This window comes from Maylandia zebra, linkage group LG23 (genome assembly GCF_041146795.1).
Source record: "Maylandia zebra isolate NMK-2024a linkage group LG23, Mzebra_GT3a, whole genome shotgun sequence".
In the NCBI taxonomy this organism is placed as follows: domain Eukaryota; kingdom Metazoa; phylum Chordata; class Actinopteri; order Cichliformes; family Cichlidae; genus Maylandia; species Maylandia zebra.
This window is the reverse complement of record NC_135188.1, coordinates 20,870,827-20,895,986: the sequence shown is the minus strand read 5'-3', so window position 1 is coordinate 20,895,986 and position 25,160 is coordinate 20,870,827. Positions and strand designations below refer to the sequence as shown.

At 40.8% G+C, this 25,160-nt stretch overlaps 1 protein-coding gene across 2 annotated transcripts; it reads right to left on the bottom strand.

Moving 5' to 3' along the window:
• Positions 1–1,276: 1,276 nt before the first annotated feature.
• LOC101475495 (protein NLRC3-like) lies at positions 1,277–17,088 on the bottom strand. Of its 2 annotated transcripts, XM_023152859.3 has the most exons (11): positions 16,200–17,088; positions 16,017–16,115; positions 15,772–15,876; positions 13,865–13,943; positions 8,661–8,889; positions 6,755–8,522; positions 6,488–6,661; positions 5,770–5,925; positions 4,780–4,832; positions 4,408–4,616; positions 4,062–4,246 (listed from the first exon to the last, which is right to left on the bottom strand). In XM_023152859.3, exons 1-11 carry the CDS (start codon positions 16,286–16,288, stop codon positions 4,187–4,189), a joined length of 3,021 nt encoding a protein of 1,006 aa, XP_023008627.3. In that variant the 5' UTR covers positions 16,289–17,088; the 3' UTR covers positions 4,062–4,186. The 2 variants fall into 2 exon arrangements, with proteins under 2 accessions (XP_076736841.1, XP_023008627.3); XM_076880726.1 differs by lacking the exons at positions 13,865–13,943; positions 16,017–16,115; positions 16,200–17,088 and having other exon boundaries at positions 1,277–4,616; positions 15,772–15,854.
• Positions 17,089–25,160: the final 8,072 nt, after the last annotated feature.

The following is a 25,160-nucleotide window of genomic DNA, read 5'->3' as shown; positions in this document are numbered from 1 at the left end:
CTGATTCTGAAGTAAAATACAAATACTTTAAAAGTGTTAAAATTTTATTAAAGCCAGAATTTAAGTAGCAGCTTTATTCAGTGAAGCTTTTGCTACTCATACAGGTTCCATATTACTGAACTGTGAATATAGCAAATGTGGAAGCTCTAACAGGTGCTATGATATAATTTTCCGTGTTATTTGGAATTGTATTTAGTTGGATTGAAATAGTCCCTGAGCCATTTCTGGGCATCAGGCCATCTTTTGCCCATTTGGGCTTTAAAGGAGCTTTTGTTGCTCATCAAATTTTTTTATTGTACAGTCTGTGAACTCTCACCACGAGATGTCAATAGATTACAGATTGCTGTCAACTGAATTCTGGTTTTTGTAGGCCTCCTAATTCAAGTGCCTGTCCTTGCTACATCGCTAGTACATCTTTGCTATCGTGGCCCTTGTAGGCCACTTACATGGTTTAGTCAGCCAAGAGAGAGCAAAAATATCAAATTAAGACACCATAATGGCCAGTGAGCTAGTTTATTCTAATGTTTAAGTTTTGTTGGTAGGAGGTAGCAGGCAGATGTTTCTTCCCTGCATCTTCAGCTTGTAGAATGAGTTCTGATTGTCATTGTGCTCAGGTAGGTTCCATCTGGTAACTACTGGGACATTTGATTCTATTACTGGACTTCTGTGCAAATCAAAATTTGTCCATAATGAACACTGTGTTCAAAATTAATGATGTCCATGAGTGCACATTGCAACAGGACATCCTAGGTCACAAGTCAATTATTTTGTGATCTCTCCCCTCTTAGACTGCTCCTCTCCTTTTTCTGTGTAATTACTGAAGCCCCCTGCATTTCCCTGCTTCAACATAAATCCTCTAAGTGTGAAAATAAATATTTCCATTCTCTGTGGTTCGTGTTTGGATTCTGCAATTGAGTTCACTTGTCACTGGTTTTGGTTGTTCATGATAAGTGTACTACTAACATTTAATTTCAATTAAAATTTCTACTTTAAGTGTGTATTTTGTCGAGAACGCCAAGAATGCAATTAAACTATAGGTGTGTTTCCACTCAACACAACCTGACTAGCAGTGAGAGAGAGAGGAAGAGAGAGGAAGAGGGAGAAAGAGAGCGAGAGAGAGTGAATGAGCCAGGGATGGAGAGTAGCCCATCTGGCTACACTGACATCATGTAGTTTATCTTATAAACACAAGTAATGCTTTGAAATGAGATGGGGACAGAAGAGTATAGCTTCTTTAACAATGGCAGAAATGAAAAGCAAAGATTTAAAACATGAATGTCATTCAGACTTTTATTTACTGTTTCCACAGTTTTCAGTGGCTTGAACTAAATAAAGACCAAATGTTACATAAACACAAGGAGTTCATTACAGGTATGTGATATTTTCCCAACATAACTCCAAAGTTAACCGTATCTAAATATTTAACATCACAATTACCCATCAAATCAATTATATATCACAGAAAATAAAGAAGTATATTTAATGAAGCCATCGGTGGAGCGGGAGGGTGGCTTGCTGGGCTTAAGCCCGGGTCATTTTTTCAGAAGCCTTTTGGAGTGTAATTTGTTTCATAGTTAGATGCCTGACTGACAACTGTATAAAACAAAACCTATACACACAATATTCGAAGCACATAGCGCACAGTCGTAAATTCCCCCTAATTTTGGTATGATCCGAGCTCAGGCACTAGGTGACTGAGCACAGCACTTACGCATGTAAGGGAGGGGGGAGAAGCTGCTGCCTGTGAGTTTGCTGTAGGAGAAGTGCAGCCAGGCAGACAGAGGAGAGCTTAAGTTTGACCAAGTACCAAAGCAAATCATTTGTACTTTTACAATGTAAATATGATGGTGTATCACAAAAGATTGATATCAAACTGGTTACTTGACCCATATTAACACTTAGACCCCCGCTACTTGCTCTTCGAGTGAACCAACAAATGGCGAAATGAAAAGCCGAACAACAATGCTGTTTTTTTTAGAGAGTCTTAGCCAGTGTTGGGTAAGTTACTTTAAAAAAGTAATTAATTACTAATTACTAATTACTAATTACTTAGTCAATATTGTATTTAAAATACTTATCTAATTACTGTGTCAGAAAAGTAACTTAATTACTAAATAAGTAATTTAACTAAATACTTCTTAAAATAGCTATATACAATGAGTGGGCAAACAATAGACATTAAACTCTTTAAATAATAAATAACTTTTTATAAAGACAGAGACTCTACAGTACGCAGCGGTAGCATCTCTTCCACAATTTAGCCTGCAATCATTTTTTTAAGCTCACCTTCAGATGCTTTTTGTGCTGCTTAAGTAAAATCAACCGCGTTGTTATCCATGGATGATGAACAAGGATCACTCAGAAGTGTTCGTCTATGCTCTCGTGTCAGGCGCTTCAGTAGATTACTCGTGCTATTAACAGCGGCCGATAGTTTTTTCTCCCCAGCACATAGCTTACATATTACTGTAATATTCTTGTCTGCTTGTTTCAGAAAAGTGAAGAGACGGAAATATGTCCATTTCATAAAACAGCCACTTGCTTCAGCCAAGTCCGACATCTTCCGCTTTAGAATACGACTATGCAGCAAACTGGTGCAAAATGACGTGCAGCTGCACTACAGCGATGTTAAAGCGGCAGAGTTTACTTCTACGTTTAGAAGACAAATTATTGAAATTAAATAATGATATTCAGCGAGTTTAATTATTTTACAATGTAACGCAAGTACATTGTAAGTAACTGTAATTAAAATACCTAAAAATGAACAGTAATTAGTTACTCTGCTTTTTCAGTGGAAAAGTAATTTAATTACAGTAACGCGTTACTTAGTAACACATTACACCCAACACTGGTCTTAGCTTAAATGTGTGTTTATTTCATATTTTCAGTTGTTACCCTCTATGGCTAAATAAAGCCCTCTAAATCGGTTTCAGTTATGTACTGATGAACACAACAATGGCCATAAGGAGCTCCTTTCAAAGAAAAAACTCAGGTAGATGTTATTTTATATATTATGCTTTGTATGTTTTTCAATATTTCTATATTTCTATGCAAAACAAGAGGAATTTCAATACACAGCAGTATGTTCACAGTTGAAACCAGATATTTACATACACTTTAGGGAAAAACAAGAACTTTTTATTTACTGTTAAACATCAATTTAGAGTTAACTTGTTTTGTTTTAGATAAATAAATGTTGAAGCATCTTTTGAATTAGTTAAATGTCAGAATAAAAAGAGAGAGCTGTCTATTTTTTATCACTTTCATCAACTTTAGGAGTACATATACACTAAGTTTATTGTTAATTAATAAGAGTTAATAAGAGTTTAAGAAGCTTCTGATAGGTTAGTAGAGGCCATGTGATTAAATTGGTGGCACACCTGTGGATCCATATAAGGCACCCCCAAAACACAGAGCCACATGAACCAAAACACCAGGAAAAGAATTGTGGACCTCCGTGAGTGTGGCTCAATTTTGAATACAATTTGGTGCCATTTGCAATTACGAAATACATACAATTTCTCTCTTTACTCTTAAATTTAACAAATATGTTTTTTTATATTTTTCAATCAAAAAAATAAACATTTAGTCTGATTTGATGTTTTACAATTTGAAAAAAAAAGATTCTGGTTCTGAGTAAATTGGTGGGAAATGGTGGCCTAAAGTAGTCCTGAATTTACTGTGAATTAACTATTGTAGTCCTGTTTTAATTCCAGATCTTTTTTGAACATAACTCAAAACACATTTCCTGAGGTCAGATGGCCCAGGATTTGAGTGGGCTCAAAACTGGATTATAGATGGCAGACAGTTGGTGTCGTAAACCTACCAATAACAATATACCAATATTCAATGTGAAGCTTTGAGTGTAAAAAAACAGAAAAAAAACCATGTGGATCCTGAAATAATTGTAGCTTCCACCTTTAAAGGGCTGAAGAGGAAGATGTTTACAAGGAATCATTTAGAATATTTATAACTGACTGATTATCTGAAACTGTGTTTCTGATTGAAAGAGACAGACATGTACAGACTGAACTATCTGTTTAACAGTCAAAGTGTTTCTCTAACAGGAGGACACTCTGTACACTCAACTCGGCACAGACACACTGAGGAACCAGGAAACCAGACTGTAAATCCAGGATAAAGAGGTTCAGTGAATGTGGTGTTGAAGGTGTGGAGGTGAATCAGAGTGTCAGAGGAAACTCGGTAGAAGGACAGAGTGCCAGCAGGATGATCCACATGCACTGCTACTCTGTTAGAGACAGAGGAGGAGGATTGCAGATATATTTCTGTGTTACTGTGTAAGACAGAGTAACCCTTAACATCAGAGCAGAACAGAGACCAGGACTGATCATTCCTTCCAAAGACAAAGGCATGGCTGTCTCCGTTTTTTGAAATTCTTCTGTAACTCACCGATATATAAACCTCTCCTTTCCACTCAACCTCCCAATAACAGCAACTGATGAGACCATCTTTACATAGAAGCTGACAATCACCATCAAATCTGTCTGGATGATCAGGATATGACTGATCCTCCTCCACACGTGTCACCCTCCTGTTGTTATCAGACAGTTTGAGTTTTCTGTTTACTGTGTTTGTGTCGATTGTGAGTTGACAGGAATCTGATGGAGAGAACAAACAAAGTCCAGCTGGAATTATTGATCCATCATCTGTTCATTGATTGACAATTTGATGGTGACAGATGTGAATGAGTGATGTGACAGTTTGAAGATGGTTGAATGTGTGCTGCTTTGCTTTCATGAATCACATTAAAAACACACTTACACTTCCTCAGACCTGGTGTCAACCATCGGACTCCAGCAGGCTCCAGAATGACCCTGAAAGGAGGAGGGGGGTCAGACCAGCACAGTCTCTTTCAGCATGCACACATGGACATTACATCGCTCTCATACTGTTAGACACTGATAAAGGAAGAGCCAAGATTTTCAGATATACACTTTAATCCATTTGTGTATTGAAGAGCATTTCATGTAAAGATAAATTTGTATGACCCTTTAGTTCCCCGACTCATTACTTTTAGGGAGGTGCTTCAGTCAGTAGAAATAATCCACATGTCCCATTTATTAGTATCACATGTTAGAAGAAAACTCCCGCCTATAATATTTTCCACATTTACTTTTTTCTCACTGCGTGTAATGAACTTTTGCTTTCTGATATCTGCCAAAATAAAGTTAGTGTTCAATAGTGCTCTTTTTCTGAGTTTAGGAGATAAAATCAAAAGAGGGAAACAAGAAGGACATGGAAATACAGAGCAATGGGGCCAACGTGACACCAAGCAGAGGAAGACAGAGGACATAAGTACACAGAGGATAGCGGATGGAAAACAGGGGAGAACACAGCTGGAACAACAGAGCAGGTGAAACAAAAATAAACAGTCAAAATAAAACAGGAAGTATGATAACTATGAACACAAACACTAAGACTCAAAGGTATGGCACTGGGAGAAGCAGTCATGAGAACAAGACTGACTGTGGAGAAAGAAAGGAAACACCAATCAGAGAAACAGGAGTTAAGCAAAACAAAGGAAAGAGAGCAATACGGATTGTGAAGAACAATACAGACTAACCAATTACTTAAACACTTAAAGTATAATTAAAGGATATATATATATATATATATATATATATATATATAGAGAGAGAGAGAGAGAGAGAGAGAGAGAGAGAGAGAGAGAGAGAGAGAGAGAGATTTAGCAAAGAAAAAAAATCTCCTCTATTAGACATAATCTTTGGCTACAAACAAGTCTCTCCATACCTGAGAGTTTCCTGACTCAATTTCTCAAGCAGAGTCACTCCTGCATCTCCAGGATGATTGTAGCTCAGGTTCAGCTCTTTAAGACGTGAGGAAGGGGAGCTCAGAGCTTTTGTCAGCAAAGAGCAACCTTCTTCTGTGATCATACATCCTGACAGGCTGCAGAAACATGACATACTCATAGAGAAGTGTGATGCAGTTGACTAACATTATTTTGTAATGAAGTAGGATTTAGCACTTAAAAACTAAAGTCTACAGTTAGCAAAACCTACATAAAGTAGAACTAAGGCTAGTGGGACTGTTATTAGTTTGCAGGCATTTGGTCATAAATAAATTTATGCAAAGACTAGAATGTTGACCAGATAAAGACACTAAGTTAATTTACAAGATTATTTATAAAAAAAAATTGGAGCAAATTTACCCACAAAACATCTAATCCTTGAAATATTTTAAGCCAAAGCAAAGTAGTGAAAATAAAATAATAAAACAAATGAAAATAAATTGTTATTATTATTATTATTATTATTATTAATAATAATAATAATAATAATAATAATAATAATAATAATAATAATAATAATAAAAACACTGAAGGTTCTACTTTACAGAAGTAATAATAATAAATACTTTGATAAATTCCAGTAGACACATTCCCTCATAGCCTGACTCAATGCAAACCAGATTTTAAATCACCATAATTAAAACATTTTAGAACCCTGACCGGAGTGTTTCCAGTTCACAATGTGGAGATTCCAGTCCTCGGCACAGCACTTCCACTCCTGAATCCTTCAAGTCATTGTTACTCAGGTCCAGATCTCTCAGACTAGAGGACTGGGAGCTGAGTATTGAGCAAAGAGCTTCACAGCTTCTCTCTGAGAGGTTGCAGCCACTAAGTCTGGTGAGACATCAAAAGAATCTTGAGATATTGTTTTTTCTTTGCTAGTGAATATATAGCAGTGTATTTAAAGCAAAACAGTTTAAAACTTACAGAGCTTTTTCAGAAGCTTTGACAACGGGCAGCAGCCTCAGAAGAGCCTGCTCTGAAGCAGAGTATTTCTTCAGGTCAAATACATCCAGGTCATCAGATGACAGTAGGATAAAAACCAGAGCTGACCCTTGAGCAGGAGACAATTCATTCGTAGAGAGACTTCCTGAATTCAGGGACCTTTGGATCTCCTCCACTAGAGAACGATCATTCAGTTCATGTAAACAGTGGAACAGGTTAATCTTTTGCTCTGCAGACAGACTCTCACTGAGCTTCTTCTTGATGTAATTAATTGTTTCCTGATTTGTCTGGGGACTAATTCTTGTCTGTTTCAGGAGACCTTGTAGGAGATTCTGATTTGTCTGCACTGAAAGACCCAGGAGGAAACGCAGAAATAAATCCAGGTGTCCTGAAGTGCTTTGCAAGGCCTTGTTCACAGCGCACTGATAGAAGTGATTCTCTGTCTGGGTGTTTTTTTGTTGTTCTTCCAGCAGATTGACTCCAGAGTTGATGAAGGTCAGATGGACATGAAGAGCAGCCAGAAACTCCTGAACACTCAGATGGACAAAGCAGAACACCTTGTCCTGGTACAGTCCTCTCTCCTCTTTAAAGATCTGTGTGAACACTCCTGAGTACACTGAGGCTGCTCTGATATCGATGCCACACTCTGTCAGGTCTGATTCATAGAAGATCAGGTTGTCTTTCTGCAGCTGATCAATAGCTAGTTTTCCCAGAGACTCAATCATCTTCCTGCTCTCTGGACTCCAGTGTGGATCTGTCTCAACTCCTTCGTCATACTTGACCTTCTTCACTTTGGCCTGAACCACCAGGAAGTGGATGTACATCTCAGTCAGGGTCTTGGGCAGCTCTCCTCCCTCTATGGTTTTTAGAACATCCTCCAGAACTGTTGCAGTAATCCAGCAGAAGACTGGGATGTGGCACATGATGTGGAGGCTTCGTGATGTCTCGATGTGGGAGATTATTTTGCTAGCTAGTTTCTTATCACTGAATCTCTTCCTGAAGTACTCCTCCTTCTGTGGGTCAGTGAACCCTCTGACCTCTGTCACCATGTCAATACACTCAGCAGGGATCTGACTGGCTGCTGCAGGTCGTGTGGTTATCCAGAGGCGAGAAGAAGGAAGCAGTTTCCCCTTGATGAGGTTAATCAACAGCACATCCACTGAGGTGGACTTTTTAGGATCAGTTAGGATTCTAGTTTTGCGGAAGTCCAGAGGAAGTCGACACTCATCCAGACCATCAAAGATGAACACAACCTGGAAGTCTTCAAAGCTGGAGATTCCTGCTTGTTTGGTTTCAATAAAGAAGTGATGAACAAGTTCCACCAAGCTGAACTTTTTCTCTTTCAGCACATTCAGCTCTCTGAAAGTGAATGGAAATATGAACTGGATGTCCTGGTTGGCTTTGCCTTCAGCCCAGTCCAGAGTGAACTTCTGTGTTAAGACTGTTTTCCCAATGCCAGCCACTCCCTTTGTCAGCACTGTTCTTATTGGTTCATCTCTTCCAGGTGAGGCATTAAAGATGTCTTCTTGTGTTATTGATGTTTCTGGTCTGTCTGGTTTCCTGAATGCTGTTTCAATCTGTCTGACCTCATGTTCATTGACTTCTGCAGTCTCTCCCTCTGTGATGTAGAGCTCTGTGTAGATCTGATTCAGAAGGGTTGGGTTTCCTGCTTTAGCGATCCCCTCAAACACACACTGGACCTTCTTCTTTAAAGCACATTTAAGTTTATTCCGGCATATGCTGGGAATTTCTTAAAGAACACAGACAGGATATAGCCTTAAAATAAAAACATCAACAAGTTCTGCTTTCAGAAGTAGATATATAATATGAGATCGCAAAAGTAATGTTATTCTACTACCATTTTAAATATTTAGAGTAACCCTCTTACTGCTCTCCAGATGATCAGCCAGCTGCGCTTGCTTCATCATCCTCAAGAAGTGCAGAGTGAGCTTCACAAATGCTTCTCTGCTGCTGTTCATCTGCTTTTCATTCTCAGCCTTCAACAACTCTTCATCCTCCCCATGACTTTCTAAGCATTCTGGGTAATCTGGACCCAGAATGTTCAGAATCTTCTTCAGCTCATTCTTTACAAAATTAACAATGTTTTCCTCCAGCAGCTGGAATAGAATAGAATATGAATGATTCAATCAGTGTGAAATCATGAAGTGAAACATCAGATCAATGTTGGATACACTGGACTTCAGCCAGAATGTTTCCAATACAAATATCATATTTTGGTGTCTCTCAAACTTAAATTAATGCCTAAATAATGGGGTGTTGGTTTCATCATATACTACTCCATTCTAAGACAACAGGTTGCTAACTAAAACTATAATATAATTTGAACTATACAACATATAAAATGCAATCAGAATTTCCCTTCATGATCACTACTCTTTCTCGTAATTTGATTTTACATCCTAGTAGTAGGAAATCTCTTAAGTAATATTTTTAAAAATCAACAAATTAAAATACCCTCAGATGTTTCCATTTCCTTTCCTTTGCTGTTGAAAAATGCTGTGACTTTCAGAAGTCACACCAGTGAAATACTAATTGTCATGGTCCTGGGTCAGGGACCCAGCGTTTTGTGATTATTATTATGATTATTATTATTTTCTCATGTTCTAGTTTCATTCTGATTTTGTATTCTGTTAAACTGCCTGGGAACTTCCTGTTTTATTTTGTAGATCCATATGTGACATCACTGTGTTCAGCTTGCGTTTCCCTGTCATCATGTGAATTAGGATCAGCTATGCTTCCCTCCTGTGTGTCATTTCCTAATTACCTTGTGTGTGTATATATAGTGGGTGTCGGTCTGTACTCAGTGTGTGTCATGTATTTTGGGTTTGTCATTAGTTTCCCCCAGTCTAGGTTTTTGCTCATCATTTTCTGTTTATGTCACTCTGTAAATAAACAGTCACTTGCATCACAGCCTTAGACTGCATTTTGGATCCTTTTCCACAAACACCACCCGGCAGCCGTGACAATACAAACCAACCTGAGTCTGGACCCAGCAGACTCAGGCTCTTTCACAGAGGAGAAAATTGCTCACACAGCTATGGGATTACTGCCGGGCAGTCATCCACGCCTCGGACACTCCAAAGAAACCCATTCAAGTCGTCTTCTTGGATGCCTTCCTGTCTTCCACTGTTTTTCCTCAGAACTTCCTGGATGTCAGGGAGCTGGTTTGTATTATTAAGGATTTAAGAGCGACCTTCAAGTTTGAACTGTTTGGCATGGATGGCCCAGGCAAAGAGGATTCTGTGGCCTTCCTAAAGACTCTTGCCACTTGGTATTCCCAGCACCAACGGGCAGTTTCCCCGTCGCTGGTCACTGCTACACCACCCGACACTTCATCCCGGAAAAGATGGTGCCCCCACCGTCATCATCACACAACTCCTCAACTCACTCCTGTGGCTTCAGTTGGGACTGCTGACCACAGACGGGCAGTGAAAAACATCACAGTGAGCAAATTGGACTCTGTGGTGCGTGTACAGGACACTGGTTGTGTTGTGTCAGCCGTGACAGTAATAACTTTTCCATAAGCTTTATTGGTGCCTGTGGCGGTTTCTGGTTTGTGGCTAGCTGCAGGGTGGGTGGGTTCAGGGTATAGTGTCATTGGAGGCTGTCTCACACACCTAACCCCATCATATAATCATGTCTCCCCTGTTTAAGATGTTGTCGGGACCTGAGAAGGGGGTTGTGTGTGCTACAGAAGCAGAGCAGCTGGAAAGCTGCACTCTGGAAAACTAGACAATGAAAGATGTTTAAAGCTGCGATGCTGCTGTCGTCAGGTCCTTCACTGCCACAGTGTCCTACAATCTTAAGTATGGTTGTGGACAAATCCATAACCAGACGTGAAGTCAAGCAATTAAAGCAACACAACTACATCTCAGAATATTCTGAGTAACTGCTGAATTTCACATTTCTCTAGCTCAGACATGTTGGGCTCTAAATAAATTCATTAAATTTCTTTTGTGAACTGAGGTGGAATAACTTTCCTGCACTAATGCCAGTGCTGTACAGTGTCGGGGAGTAACAGAATACATGTACCAGTGTCACATACAGTGGCTTGCAAAAGTATTCGGCCCCCTTGAACTTTTCCACATTTTGTCACATTACAGCCACAAACATGAATCAATTTTATTGGAATTCCACGTGAAAGACCAATACAAAGTGGTGTACACGTGAGAAGTGGAACGAAAATCAATACAATAAATAACTGCAAAGTGGGGTGTGCGTAATTATTCAGCCCCCTGAGTCAATACTTTGTAGAACCACCTTTTGCTGCAATTACAGCTGCCAGTCTTTTAGGGTATGTCTCTACCAGCTTTGCACATCTAGAGACTGAAATCTTTGCCCATTCTTCTTTGCAAAACAGCTCCAGCTCAGTCAGATTAGATGGACAGTGTTTGTGAACAGCAGTTTTCAGATCTTGCCACAGATTCTCGATTGGATTTAGATCTGGACTTTGATTGGGCCATTCTAACACATGGATGTGTTTTGTTTTAAACCTTTCCATTGTTGCCCTGGCTTTATGTTTAGGGTCGTTGTCCTGCTGGAAGGTGAACCTCCGCCCCAGTCTCAAGTCTTTTGCAGACTCCAAGAGGTTTTATTCCAAGATTGTCCTGTATTTGGCTCCATCCACCTTCCCATCAACTCTGACCAGCTTCCCTGTCCCTGCTGAAGAGAAGCCCCCCCAGAGCATGATGCTGCCACCACCATATTTGACAGTGGGGATGGTGTGTTCAGAGTGATGTGCAGTGTTAGTTTTCCACCACACATAGCGTTTTGCATTTTGGCCAAAAAGTTCCATTTTGGTCTCATCTGACCTTCTTCCACATGTTTGCTGTGTCCCCCCCACATGGCTTGTGGCAAACTGCAAACAGGACTTCTTATGGTTTTCTGTTAACAATGACTTTCTTCTTGCCACTCTTCCATAAAGGCCAACTTTGTGCAGTGCACGACTAATCGTTGTCCTATGGACAGATTCCCCCACCTGAGCTGTAGATCTCTGCAGCTCGTCCAGAGTCACCATGGGCCTCTTGGCTGCATTTCTGATCAGCGCTCTCCTTTGACAGCCTTGTCTTGGTAGGTTTACAGTTGTGCCATACTCCTTCCATTTTTGAATGATCACTTGAACAGTGCTCCGTGGAATGTTCAAGGATTGGGAAACCTTTTTGTAGCCTAAGCCTGCTTTAAATTTCTCAATATCTTTATCCCTGACCTGTCTGGTGTGTTCTTTGGACTTCATGGTGTTGTTGCTCCCAATATTCTCTTAGACAATCTCTGAGGCCGTCACAGAGCAGCTGTATTTGTACTGACATTAGATTACACACGGGTGAACTCTATTTAGTCATTAGCACTCATCAGGCAATGTCTATGGGCAACTGACTGCACTCAGACAAAAGGGGGCTGAATAATTACACACACCCCACTTTGCAGTTATTTATTTGTAAAAAATGTTTGGAATCATGTATGATTTTCGTTCCACTTCTCACGTGTGCACCACTTTGTATTGGTCTTTCACGTGGAATTCCAATAAAATTGATTCATATTTGTGGCTGTAATGTGACAAAATATGGAAAAGTTCAAGGGGGCCGAATACTTTTGCAAGCCACTGTATTTAAAATGCAAAATATGAGTAACTGTATTCCGTTACAGTTACCATTTAAAAAGGTGGTATTCAGAATACAGTTACTTTGTCGAAATAAATGGATTACACAACGGTCTTTTCCTGTTTCATATGTTAGGCTATACATTCTTTATTTTGTGAGTGTTACAGGCATAGCCCTAAAGAATGGAGCCTCATGGGCAGTGTAGTCCGTGCTATAGGGAGAATGGACTGCCATACCGCTTACGTGTCTGTGAGCGCGAGGGAGGGAGAAAAAGGAGAGTCAAAAAGTACGAGTTGTCACCAACCAGAAACAGGAGATGGAAGCATATAAATACAATAATAACGACTGCAGTCAAAAAGATGGCCTAACGAGCCCAGTTGTAAGTAAGCTATTATATAGTCTAGTTGGAATTGATATGGCAAATAACCTTCAGTAAAAGTAATAAATCACACAGCAATAGTACATTCATGTAGTTGTGAAAAGCATGATACTATATGAAGTAATCCAAAGTATTCAGAATACGTTACTCTCATTGAGTAATGTAACGGAATACGTTACAAAATACATTTTGAGACATGTATTCTGTAATCTGTAGTGGAATACATTTTAAAAGTAACCTTCCCAACACTGGTGCTGGATTTTGCTAAAGTGAACAGAGACACCTTGCGTGTATAAGAACAAGGCATATAAAGTGTGCTGTGTTTTTAAAACCAGTGCCAAAAGTCTTCACTGGATTTTATCATAGTGCCCTCCAATCTGGCCACCAAAGACAAAAAGTGTCTGTACTTCTTTAAGTTGCTTGAAGACATTTCACCTCTCATCCAAGAAGCTCCTTCAGTTCTAGGGTCAAATGGTGAAGAGTCCCAGATTTAAGCCCTGTGGGAGAATCCCCTCAAGAGGGACAATGGACTCCCTAATTATCCTCTACCTAATCACATGAGTCAAGGTGTGAAAATGGGTGTAGTCACAATCAGCCAAAGTTTTGGGTGAGCTCATTGTGAAACCAGCCCCACCCTACCAAATGATTCCTGAGGTCAGATGGCCCAGGATGTGAGTGGGCGTTAAGGTGTATGGGAAGAGATCTCAAAACTGAATTATAGATGGCAGACAGTTGGTGTCGTATGCAACCGCCACTGTTCAAAGATGGTTTTTCACAGTGGACAAAGATGACTTCTTCCACTCCGCTTTCAAATCATCTGTCTACTCTGTCCAAAATGTGAACACTGGAAAGAGTTCACTCTTTCGAGGGCTTCAATCTGGGACTCTCCACCATTTGGCCCTAGAACTGAAAAAGCTTCTCGGATGAGAAGTGAAACATCTTCAAGCAACTTAAAGAAATCCAGACACTTTTCTTTCCAAGCTCCTCAGACTACTATGACCTGGATGACTGAGAACCTTCACAGGCACATCCCCACATCCCATTCACCCACCAATCTGAGCCATGGTCTGAGTAACCCTCACACCCTGTACAGACCCTAAATATGGAGTCCAGATGTGCATGATTCTGCCAGTCAGACTGATCTCTGGCAACCTCTGAGCTTTCCTGGTCCACTCTGTGGAGGAATCATGAAGAATTAGTTTACATCAGGTCTGTTCATACAGAGTCAACCACAAGCTAAACGCTCATGAAGTGAGGTCTGAATGTGAGCAGTGAATCAGATGATTCCCTTAAGTCGTAAATTTTTACTAGTCCTGATAATGCCATTGATAATCAGCAGCTCAGCCTGCAGCTGTTTGAAAATGTTAGCTAAGCTTAGTTTTGTCCTGACAGCTTTCCATTAGTTTCAGCTAAAATAAAAGCCCTTCTCTATCTGTATGTATAACTGGTTTCACAGCTCACCTTCCAGTTCTCAGAAAATGTCTATGTTTGTAGTCAATTATTGTACCATTTCTTCTAAATATGTTCTAAACATGTTATAAATGTCTTGAAGAGGCATATTTCTGTCTAATGTATGTTTTCAACATACAACTTTGTCTCCTCGTGATCTAATTCCCTTTTACATTTGTTTTAGCTATTACTGTCAAACATTTTCCAATCACCCAAGATAAATCTGAATTTATCTTGGTGAGTTTGTGGTATTTTTAAGTTTTGTACATTTTTGAAATGTTTCCTTGTTGTTGTTGTTGTTGTTGTTATTGGTTTTATTTCCTCAGGCGATCTTTAAAGTGGTTAAAGTTATCTGGGTTCAATTTATTATCCTAGCTTATTTGTATTGTTTGTTTTAGTTTACTTTTCATTCCCTGTGTAAAGTCTGCATTTCTGTGTTCTGTATACTGTTACTTCCTGTTTTATTTTGGCAATCTGTCTTCTTTCAGATTTAGTTGTATGTTTCTTCCCAAGTGTCTCCAATATGGCCTCATCTTCTCTTATGTATTTAAACCTTTAAACCCTCGTTTGTTGTGCCCCCCCCCAATCATGCTGTGTGTTCCTTTGGTTTCTGGTTTCCCTGTGACTCAGATTTTTTGCATTCCTGTTGCCAGCACTGTGTTGCTTTTGTATTTTGTTTGAAAGACGTCAGCATTAAAACTGTTTTTGAAGCTGGGTAACTTACTTGTGTGATCTGAGCAGAACCATCTGCAACTCAATGCAAAGACTAAATACTGGGGTGTGGACATGAGGAGGAACAGAAGAACCAATGAGAACTATTTCTATTGGGTCTGTGTGCAGTCATTGGAAGATGGCAAGTGCCATGTTCAGACTGACAATAAACTGGACTTCATTAAAAAAAAACAAAAAAAAAACACAGAAACACTCTTCATTCTATTTTCTGAGATTACTGAGGTCCTTTGACATTTGCTAGGTGATGCTCAGGATTTCTTATGAGTCTGTTGTGGTCAGTGCCAGTCTCTATTCTGCTGTGTGCTGGGGCTGTAGACGGGGGTTAGTGGATAGCAAAAGACAATAAACTAATTCATAAGGTCACTAACGTGGGTGTGGAGCTTGACTCTCTGGCAGGCATTTCACAAAGGATGACACAAATGGGAGTGATTGACAATCTTTCACATCCTTTCCATTTCATGTTGGAAAGCACATTCAGGAAAAAGCTCATTCCACCAGTGAATGCTACAGGAAATCATTCCTGTATGTGTCCATCAGACTTTATAACTCCTCATTATGACTTGTTTATATTGTACATAGTATTGTTGAACTTTGAAATATTAAACTGAATATTGTAGTTTGACCACCATCTTCTGCTACAGCATTGGTTCCTTACACTTTAACTGCTGTGTTTTTAAAACAAACTCCATCGCACACCACTTTAAACATGAATATAGAAATGTGTGTGAAACAGATCTGACCTGACATTAAACATGTCAGAGACTATTCAGTCAAACTGTTTAAATAAATAAAGTCAGTTCCAACATTTAGATACATATTACCTTTCTGCAGCCGAATGGTGTCCTTCCTTAAAACCTACAGGGATATACATTGACGAGTCACTTTTTAAGGACACACAGCTGGGTTCAGCTCCAGAAAAATCTGGTCTGCAATGGAGCCCGACAGAAAAAGAGAAAAAAAAAGTTAACAGTTTCTTCAATTGATTAATTATTGTTTAATTTAACTGAATTACAATTTGTCCCCTGGGATGTTTTTCAGTCCAATCTAAACAATGAGAAGCACTTACTCTGCATTATTTGATGCTGCTTTTTGAAAATCTAAAATATTCGCTTTTGACCAGTCACTCTTTAAGGACACACAGCTGGGTTCAGCTCCAGGTTGGTTCCTGTGAATAATGATGGAGCAGTGATGTGAGTGCTGAGCTGTGACATGGAGAAGAGTCATGGACAGTTAGAGATGGTCATCTCACCTCTGAGCTGTGGTCTGGCTCTCATGTTCCCCACACAGAGTGGTTTTAGAGGGAGGGACTCCCTCCTCTCTGTCCTCACACTGATCCATGCTGCTGAATTCACATCCACATCAGCTCACACACTTTCTACCTTCACCTTCCGAGGAAACACAAATCATGCATGTGCACATCAACTGAAATCCTCCTTTCCATCATGTGTGCTGTCCAAATATCAGCTGCTTCTTTTCTGCTTCCTCTCAGTGTCAGCTGAATGCAGTCAGACAGCAGTGTGAGGCAGAGGAAGCTGCCATCAGCGGCTCTACTTCTACTATCAGTCCACTAGATGGAGCCATGAAGCACACACGATGCATTCACTGACACACTGATTCACTCTGACTGGAAGCTTCAGCTCATTAATATTCAGTCAGGTCAATACATCTGAACATTTTCAAACATTTCAGCTGATCCATAATTCATAGAGGATCAGCAGAGTTAAAAGTGGGGAAGAACTTGGCATTTAAGAACATTTAAGCATTCAAACATAAATATTGAACACATTAACTGAGTTTGTAAGTAGGTGAAGTAACTGTGAAATGAGGAAGTACTGAAAAACATACTTCAAGACAGCACTAGAAACATACAGGAGAAAGTTACAGAATATAACATTTTAGTAACTGTTTCAAAATAAATTACTTAATACCTCTAATATCTTGACCATAGTATGAGTTCATATTCTGACTTTCTGTTCACACTCACACACAAGATGTCAGATGGATTGTTGGTCAGCTTCCTTTGTTCACACCTTCCCAATTCCAGATTTTTCTCTGTTAGTTTGAACTATGAAGCAAATTTTTTGCTGTTTCTGCAGGTAAAAAATGAAAGATTCCTTACTGTGTTACAGAGCTTCAGACTGAGGCAGTAATGTGATCCCAAGTTCAAGAAAATGAAGTGAAACTGTAAAAAGGAAAGAAAGACCCAGAAAGGAGCTGACACAGGACTTGTCCAAAAACTGAACTGATCTGTTTTTGATTATCTGGAAATGTCTGATCAGAGTTTTATTGTTTAAAATAAATAGATAAAACTAAAAAAACACAACTTTCCTGTTAATCAACTTAACCTCCAAAATGATCTGTTTATATTGTAATCTGACACTTTGAATTTACACTGGTGTCACTGCATATTAAAGAAAACACTGTAGTTTAATTTGAGCTGTTTCCTTAATCAAATTTTAAGAAGGAAATGTGTGCAGATACATTCGCTGACAATGTGTCATTTTGAGTGTAAGATTCAATTCATTGTTTTCAGCCAATTCAACACATCTGGACAACATTTTCAAACATGTCAGCAGACGCATGAGTCAAAGACGATTGTGGAACATGAGGCTGCTGTGGTTGGTGTTCAGTCCCTGGATCCTCCTCTAGTCTGCACGTTAAAGTATCACTGAACAAGAGTTACAGTTTTAAATAAAGTTTTGAATCCACTGTGTCCACAGATCAATGTCTTTACACTGATGATAGATGGAAGATGATAGCACTCATTTTAAAGAGTCTGCAGGGAGCAAGCTAATCTCTAAGTGGGATTTCAATGTTTTTAATCAACTGTAGATTAACCCTTTAAGACCTACCATAGAACCAAGTCCACCAGAGCTTATAGTATATTTTTACGTGCTGTGGAGCCATTTTTTGGAGCATTTCAAGTTGCTATACATCAATACAAACATTATAGCCCAAATTTTAATAATATGTCTGCATTAAGTGCATAGTAATTACATAAATTGCAAAAAAGTGCAATAAACTACAAAAAAATAGAAAATCGTTTTTGATTTTTTAACATAAATTTCTAGTTAGAGAAATTTAAGAGGCTTATCCCTCAAAACTGTAAATACAAAAAAGTTGCACAAACTAGTTTCCCACCAAAGGAAATTTATTTTAAGTGTCTTCATAGTTTTATTTTTGAGATACACCAATTTTCATATACTGCAGGAAAAATGAAAAAATATATTATAGTGCAAATTTGCAAAATAACAGCATATGCATCAAAATAAACTATTTCCAGCAGTGCAATATGAGTCCTCAGCATCCCAGAAACGACACAGAAAGTCATAAAGTCAAACATAACTTTTAAAAACACAAGTATAGGCTCATAAGGCCATGATGGTAAAAAACTACATTTCCGCAAAATGACGTCACTTCCGGTTCCGGGCAGGTCATGCCGGACATGCGATAGTTCGCGCTGATGGACGTAGGAAGTGTTACAAACAGCTGATCGGATCGGCAAAGCGTGTTTCTGGAATATTATGTTTTTGTTGCTGCAAGTGCTTTTTATGCAGTTTTTGCAAAGCTATATGTGGAAGGAAACTGTGACCTAGGACAAGCTGATGGCATAAGATGCAAGTACAACTTAAAACACCTGAGTTTCCTAATGTGTTCTCAGCTTGTTATAATTCTAGACAAAGGGGAGTAGCAATTTTAATACATAAAAATATTAATTTCACAGTACTCTATACAGTTATAGATCCAGAGGGCAGATTCTTAATCATTAAACTATCTATACGTGATAAAAAAGCTATGTATTGCAAGTGTATATGGTCCAAATGTTGATGATCCCTCATTCTTTCACGGTTTTTTCAGTGCACTCTCTGAACACTTAGATGGCACACTTGTTCTTGGAGGTGACCTCAACCTTGGACTAAATGAAGACATGGATAGGCTCAATACAGCGGGAACTCAGCGTAATTGGCAGTCCACAAATATAATCAAACAGTATATGAGCGACTTTGGTCTTTGCGATGCATGGCGCTCCCTTCACCCCACCAGTAAGGAATATACTTTTTTCTCACATGTCCATCACTCCTACTCTCGTCTGGATTATTTTTTGGTCAGCAGCTCACTGCTGAACGACATTTCAGACACTGAGATTCACCCTATAGCTGTCAGCGATCATGGTCCTGTATCTTTAACACTAATGCACAAGAATAATACTACGCCAAGAAAAAACTGGAGATTTAATATATCACTACTTAAAGATGAAGACTTTATTAAATATTTTAAAAAAGAGTGGACTTCATATTTGAACTATAATGACACTCCCGAAACATCAGCTTCTGTTCTATGGGAAGCAGGGAAAGCTGTGATGAGAGGTAAAATAATTTCTTTCTCATCACATAAAAAGAAAAAAGAAAACAAAAATATTCAGGAATTGGAAAAAAACATCAAATCACTAGAAGAAGCCTACGCGTCCCACCAAGATCAGGAAACATTGAACAAAATACGCAAAACAAAACTAGAATTAAATGAGATAATTGATAAAAAAAACAAAATTCTTAGTACAAAGACTACGCCTACAAAATTATGAACATGGTAATAAATCCGGTCAATTTCTAGCAAACCAGCTAAAAATAAATAAAGAAAAAACAACTATATGTGCTGTTCAAGATTCATCTGGGAACACAATATATGATCCGATACAAATAAACAACATTTTCAGGGATTTCTATAAAACGTTGTATTCACCACAAATAAACCCATCTAAAAAAGAAATTGATCAGTTTTTGGACAACATAACTCTTCAAAAATTATTGGACACTCAAGCAATGGCACTGGAGTCACCACTGACACCAGGTGAACTCCAGGAAGCCCTGATAAGTATGCACAATAATAAGGCTCCAGGTCCAGATGGCTTTCCTGCAGAATTCTACAAAGAATTCTAGTCGATTCTAGCACCAGTTTTCTACAGAACGTTGTTGGAAATTAAAGAAAAGGGCAGACTTCCATCAAATATGAATTCTGCAAACATTAATCTCCTGCTAAAACCAGGCAAAGACCCTCTATATCCCTCAAGCTATCGTCCAATATCCCTTATAAATGTAGACCTTAAAATAATCTGCAAAGCTCTCTCAAAGAGACTGGAGAAAATAACCCCCCTCTTAATTCATCCTGACCAAACTGGTTTCATAAAAGGTAGGCACTCATCAACAAATACACGTAGATTACTTAATTTGATAGACTACTCATACAGTAAAAACCTAGAAACTACAATATTCTCTTTAGACGCAGAAAAAGCATTTGACAGAGTTAACTGGAAATTTCTATTTGCAACTTTACACAAATTTGGTTTTGGATCCTCTTTCATAAACTGGTTAAAAATATTATATAATTCCCCAACAGCTTGTGTTAGAACAAATGACCAGACATCCTCCAGCTTCTGTCTCTTGAGGGGCACCAGGCAGGGATGCCCACTCTCCCCTTCACTATTTGCAATTTTTATTGAACCACTAGCAGCAGCAATTAGACAGAATTCAGTAATTAAGGGCATAAAATGCAAGAACGTGGAACATAAAATCAGCCTTTATGCGGATGATGTGTTACTCTTTCTCCAAAATTCACAAACCAATATCTCTGGGGTGATTGAATTGATAAACTCTTTTGCAAGAATATCAGATTACTCAATTAACTGGTCAAAATCTACAGTCCTACCGATTAATTGCTCCTTCCATAATTCCTCTTCTACACCACTGCAATCGGGAAATATAAAATATTTAGGTATTAATGTTTCTCCCAAGCTTGCAGATCTAACTAAATTAAACCATATCCCACTTTTAAAGAAGGTAGAAGATGATCTGGCTAGATGGAAATGTCTACCCATATCACTCATGGGAAGGGTTGCCGCTATAAAAATGATGGTCTTACCAAAAATAAATTATTTATTCTCAATGATCCCAACTAAACCGCCACAAGATTGGTTCAGATCTCTAGATTCATGTATGTCCAAATTCCTTTGGAAAAATAAACCCCCACGTATAAGCTTAAAAACACTACAAAAGACCAATGATAAAGGAGGACTAGAACTGCCTAACTTTCAGCACTACTTCTTAGCCAACAGGCTTCAGTTTATCTCAGGATGGCTAAAACACACCCTCTTAGATGAACCTTGGCTAGATGTAGAACAAGCACTCTGCACTAATCTAGAGATCTCAGACCTACCATTTATCAGCTCAAACATCCAACGACATGAATGCTTTAAAAGCATCAACATCAGCTCTTCTCTGACAGCATGGTGGGAGTTTCTAAAATTGACGGCGTCTTCATTAATCCCATGCAAACGTACACCTATCTGGAACAACCCTGACATATTACAAAACAATAATATGATAAACTTTTCAGATTGGAGTGATAAAGGAATCAAATATTTAGAACATATACTAGAAGGAACAGAATTTATTTCATTTGACGGACTAGTTACACAATATGGGATCAACAAGAAAAGATTTTTAGAATATCAACAAATTAAATCCATAGTAAAAAATAAATTTAAACCGGGTCAAGTTGAACTACAAACACCACCAAGTGTGGTTCAATTTCTTACTCTTAAACCCCCCAAATTACTATCCAAAATATACAGAATGCTTTCTAAAACAGATGAATCAATATCACTTCCTATTGCAAAATGGGAAGCGGATTTATCAGTTAACTTAGACCTAAACTTCTGGTCTCAGATTTGCTTAAAAACCTTTCATCTAATTAGAAATCCCAGTCTTCAATTAATTCAATACAAAATATTACATAGAGTGCACTATACAGGTCATCGGATGTTCAAGATGGGCTTTACGTCTACCAACAACTGCTCACAATGCCAAACCAATTCACCGGACAATTATATCCACGCTCTTTGGTTCTGTCCACCAGTTCAGAAGTTTTGGTGCGAGATATGTGAAGACTTATCGAAGTGTCTGAAATGTAACATTCCAACTTCCCCCTTAGTGTGTTTGTTGGGCAGCTTAGATAATGTCACTTCAGAAAAGAATATCGCCCATATGGTTTTCACTGCCCTATGCATAGCCAATAAAACAGTCCTCATGAACTGGAAAAATAAAAATAATCTTAATTCTAACCAATATAGAAATTATCTATTAGATTACATTAGTCTTGATACAGCCTCTGCCACCACATCAGATCAATTGCTCTGGGCTCCTTTGATCAGCTCCATCACCTAGTGGGGGTGGGGGGTCATAGTTTGGTCCCGCCTTCACTGTTGTGATTGGTGTGGGGGTAGGGACAGGCTTAGGGCGTCGGGGGGTTCCCCGGAGGCATCTTCCTTGGGGGGCTCAACCCGGGGTAGCGGTCATGTCCGGTTAGGGGCTCTGTTGGCTCTCCGGTGACTGTTTCCTCGCGGCTGCGTGCAGCGGGGCTAGGGGAGGGTCTGTGCTGACGGACGTGGGTTACTGACCTGGTAGCCTGGCTGCCCCTGGGTGGGTCCGGGATGGGCGTGAGGTTCTGGGGGCGCTCCGTCTCTGGGCTGGGACTCGGACCGGGCCTCGGGGGCTTGGGTCCTGGTTGGTGTGTTGCCGGGGTTGTGGGCGGGTGGGTGCATGGGGGCCCAGCCCTGGAGCAGGGTGCCGCCGGTGCGTCGAGCCACCTGGGGGGCTCTTCAACTGGTGGGGGAGATTGTCACATCTTGCAGGAGCTTTCCTCTCCTCAGGAGCTCCCTCTGCAGGAGGGGGAGATACAGGAGAGGTGGAGGAAGATCTCAGCCTGGGTGTTTATTGTCTTATGTAGTCTGGAAGATGAGTGGATGGTGGGGTGGGTGCAGTTTTCTCTGTGGTGGGGTTGGGTGGACTGTCCCGGGCTCTGTGGGGCCGGGCGGCGCTGCTGCACTGGGCCCGGTCTGGATGGGCCTGGGCCCCCTTTCCCTGGCGGGTCGCGGAGTATGGGGGTGCCTACTGGGGTCAGCGGGGGAGCTGGCCCCAGGGAGGGGTCACTTGCCCCTCCCTTCCTTCCCTCCCCATCTCCAGCTGCCTCCCTCTTCCCGCTCCACCACAACCACCCACACATGCAGGGCCTTGGAGTAGGGGTATGTCACCAGGGTGCAGAGGAGGCTACCCCCCCCCCCCCCCCCGTCCCCTTCTGGCTGCCTCTGCCTCAATTTTATCCCACAACTTAGACATACACATTACTCACACTCTCATTACACATACATATAGGATCTTGGGGGTGGGCACGATACACGGAGTCCAAAGTACCATCAGGGTGTACACCCCACCCCTGGCATCGTTGCCCACCTCTCAATTTTAAATACACGTAGACATTGAGGGCTAGCAGGAGGGACCATGCGCTTACCTGCTGCTCTCTGGCAGGTAGCTCCAAGCCCTCCTGGGTTTTAAATGCACCTTAGAACACACATGCATCAACACTACAATGAGCGGGTGGAGGGAGGTTCGGAGTCTTCTCTCACCCCCGTTCTCTGCGACCTGCTGGAGCAGGGGGGCTAGGACTAGGAGGAGGAGTTGGCCGTCCGACTGCGGTCTGGAGTGTGGAGCCTTCCTGCTGCTGCGGAGTCGGGGCGGTCTGCCTCCCCCCACCGCAGGGAAAAGGGAAACACCACCTGGGTCTGGGTGCAGTTCCCCCCTCCAGGGGCGGGGGCACCTAGACCCGGTTTGTAGAGTACGCTTGGGGAGTGTGATCGTGTGTACAACGTCTCTTTATGTCTGTCTCCACGTTGGTTGAGTGTGGAGTAAGTGCATATGAGAGCATGAGGGTGGGAATGGATGTTTGTATCTGTGTGTGCCTGTATGTCTGTGTCTATATGTCAGGTTGGGTGTCAGGCGCCACCTCTCTGGGGACATCTCAGGCCCTCCAAGGTTTGGAGGCCTATCTCCCCCTACCACCACTTCCCCTGCCAGTGGCGGACCCCCTCAGACATCGGTGCGTTGGTGGTTCTTTGTGTCCGGGGATGGGCGTCCAGGTACACACCGGCTCACTCCTTGGCGGCCGCTTATCGGGGCCTGGAGCCTGGGGCTCGCTCGGGCCACTTCGGAGGTGGGGTGCCCCCGGCCTCTCGGCCTGGGGCTCGGTCACTCAGGCGCAGCTGGCTGCCGGCGGAGCTCACGGGCGCGTCACTGCAACTCCCCCTGGCTTCTGCTCCGCGGCTGCTGAGTGAGCCCTCATCTGGGACTCTCCTCAGCTCTTTCCGGGACAGTGGCGCAGCTGCCCCTCTGTTGGTCTTCCTTGGTCTCTTGTGTTCTGGGGGCCTCTGGATGTCTGGAGTTTTGATCTCCTCCACACCTGCTTCACGCCCTGGAGGACGGGGCTGTGCCCCCCCCCCCCACACCCTCTAGCAGATTATTACATGAAGGAACCTTTTAAAAAAACAAAAAACAAGCGCGTCCATGCTCACAGGTGTACACACGGGTGATCACACCCACAAACTACACCCTTTTTGGCTCCTACCTCAAAGCACACTGTGTTCTGTTGATCTTATGTGCTGCACAATAATGTTTAACATTTAGTATTTACTGTCATATTCCCATATATCATTGTGATGTTGTTTATTCTATTACTCTTGTTCTCTTCTGCTTGCTTTCTTTTTTCTTTCTCAGCAGGTGATCCAGGTGATTGATATATGCATTTTTTTTTTCTCTGCCCGTTCTGTTGGTTTTTGTCTTTTGCCCTTCTCCCCCGTCCCTCTTCTCAGCTGTTTCTCTTTCCCTCTTTCTTTCTCCCCTTCTTTCCCCCAGTCAAAAAAAAAAAAAAAAAAAAAAAAAAAAAAAAAAGATGCAAGTACAACTCCTCCGGTTTCATATGCAAAAAAAATTATTGCGCTAGCTTACGTGGTTGCAGTGCTACCGGGATTTAAAAATAGTTACGCAAAATGGAGCGTGTCCGCTCCGACCGGCTTTAAAGGGTTAATGTGTTCTGATATGAGGTTTGACAACAGCTATATGAATGAGGAAATGAGTAACAGACAGCTGCTTCAGGCTCACATGACAGAGGAGTCAGAGAACAAAATGAGAGTGAGGCAAAGAAAACCTTCAGCAGGTCAGATATGGTATCAATAACAGATCCATGCTTTCTCTTTGTTTAATAGAACACTGGAAGCTTTTTCCCTAAACCTCAGATGTAATTGCCATGGTCTGCGGTGGGTGGGTGGAATTTCCATAAGGCCCCTGAATTTACCTGGGATCTGCCCCTGGGCAGGGCCAACTCC

Bases quoted from the DNA above. Each gene is read 5' to 3' on its own strand.
- LOC101475495 (XM_023152859.3), bottom strand. From the start codon at position 16,288: ATGGATCAGTGTGAGGACAGAGAGGAGGGAGTCCCTCCCTCTAAAACC. The intron at 15,877-16,016 runs GTAAGTGCTTCT...GCTCCATTGCAG, and splicing joins GCAGCATCAAATAATGCAGA to ACCAGATTTTTCTGGAGCTG. The intron at 4,833-5,769 runs GTATGGAGAGAC...TCCTCCTTTCAG, and splicing joins TTGAGTCAGGAAACTCTCAG to GGTCATTCTGGAGCCTGCTG.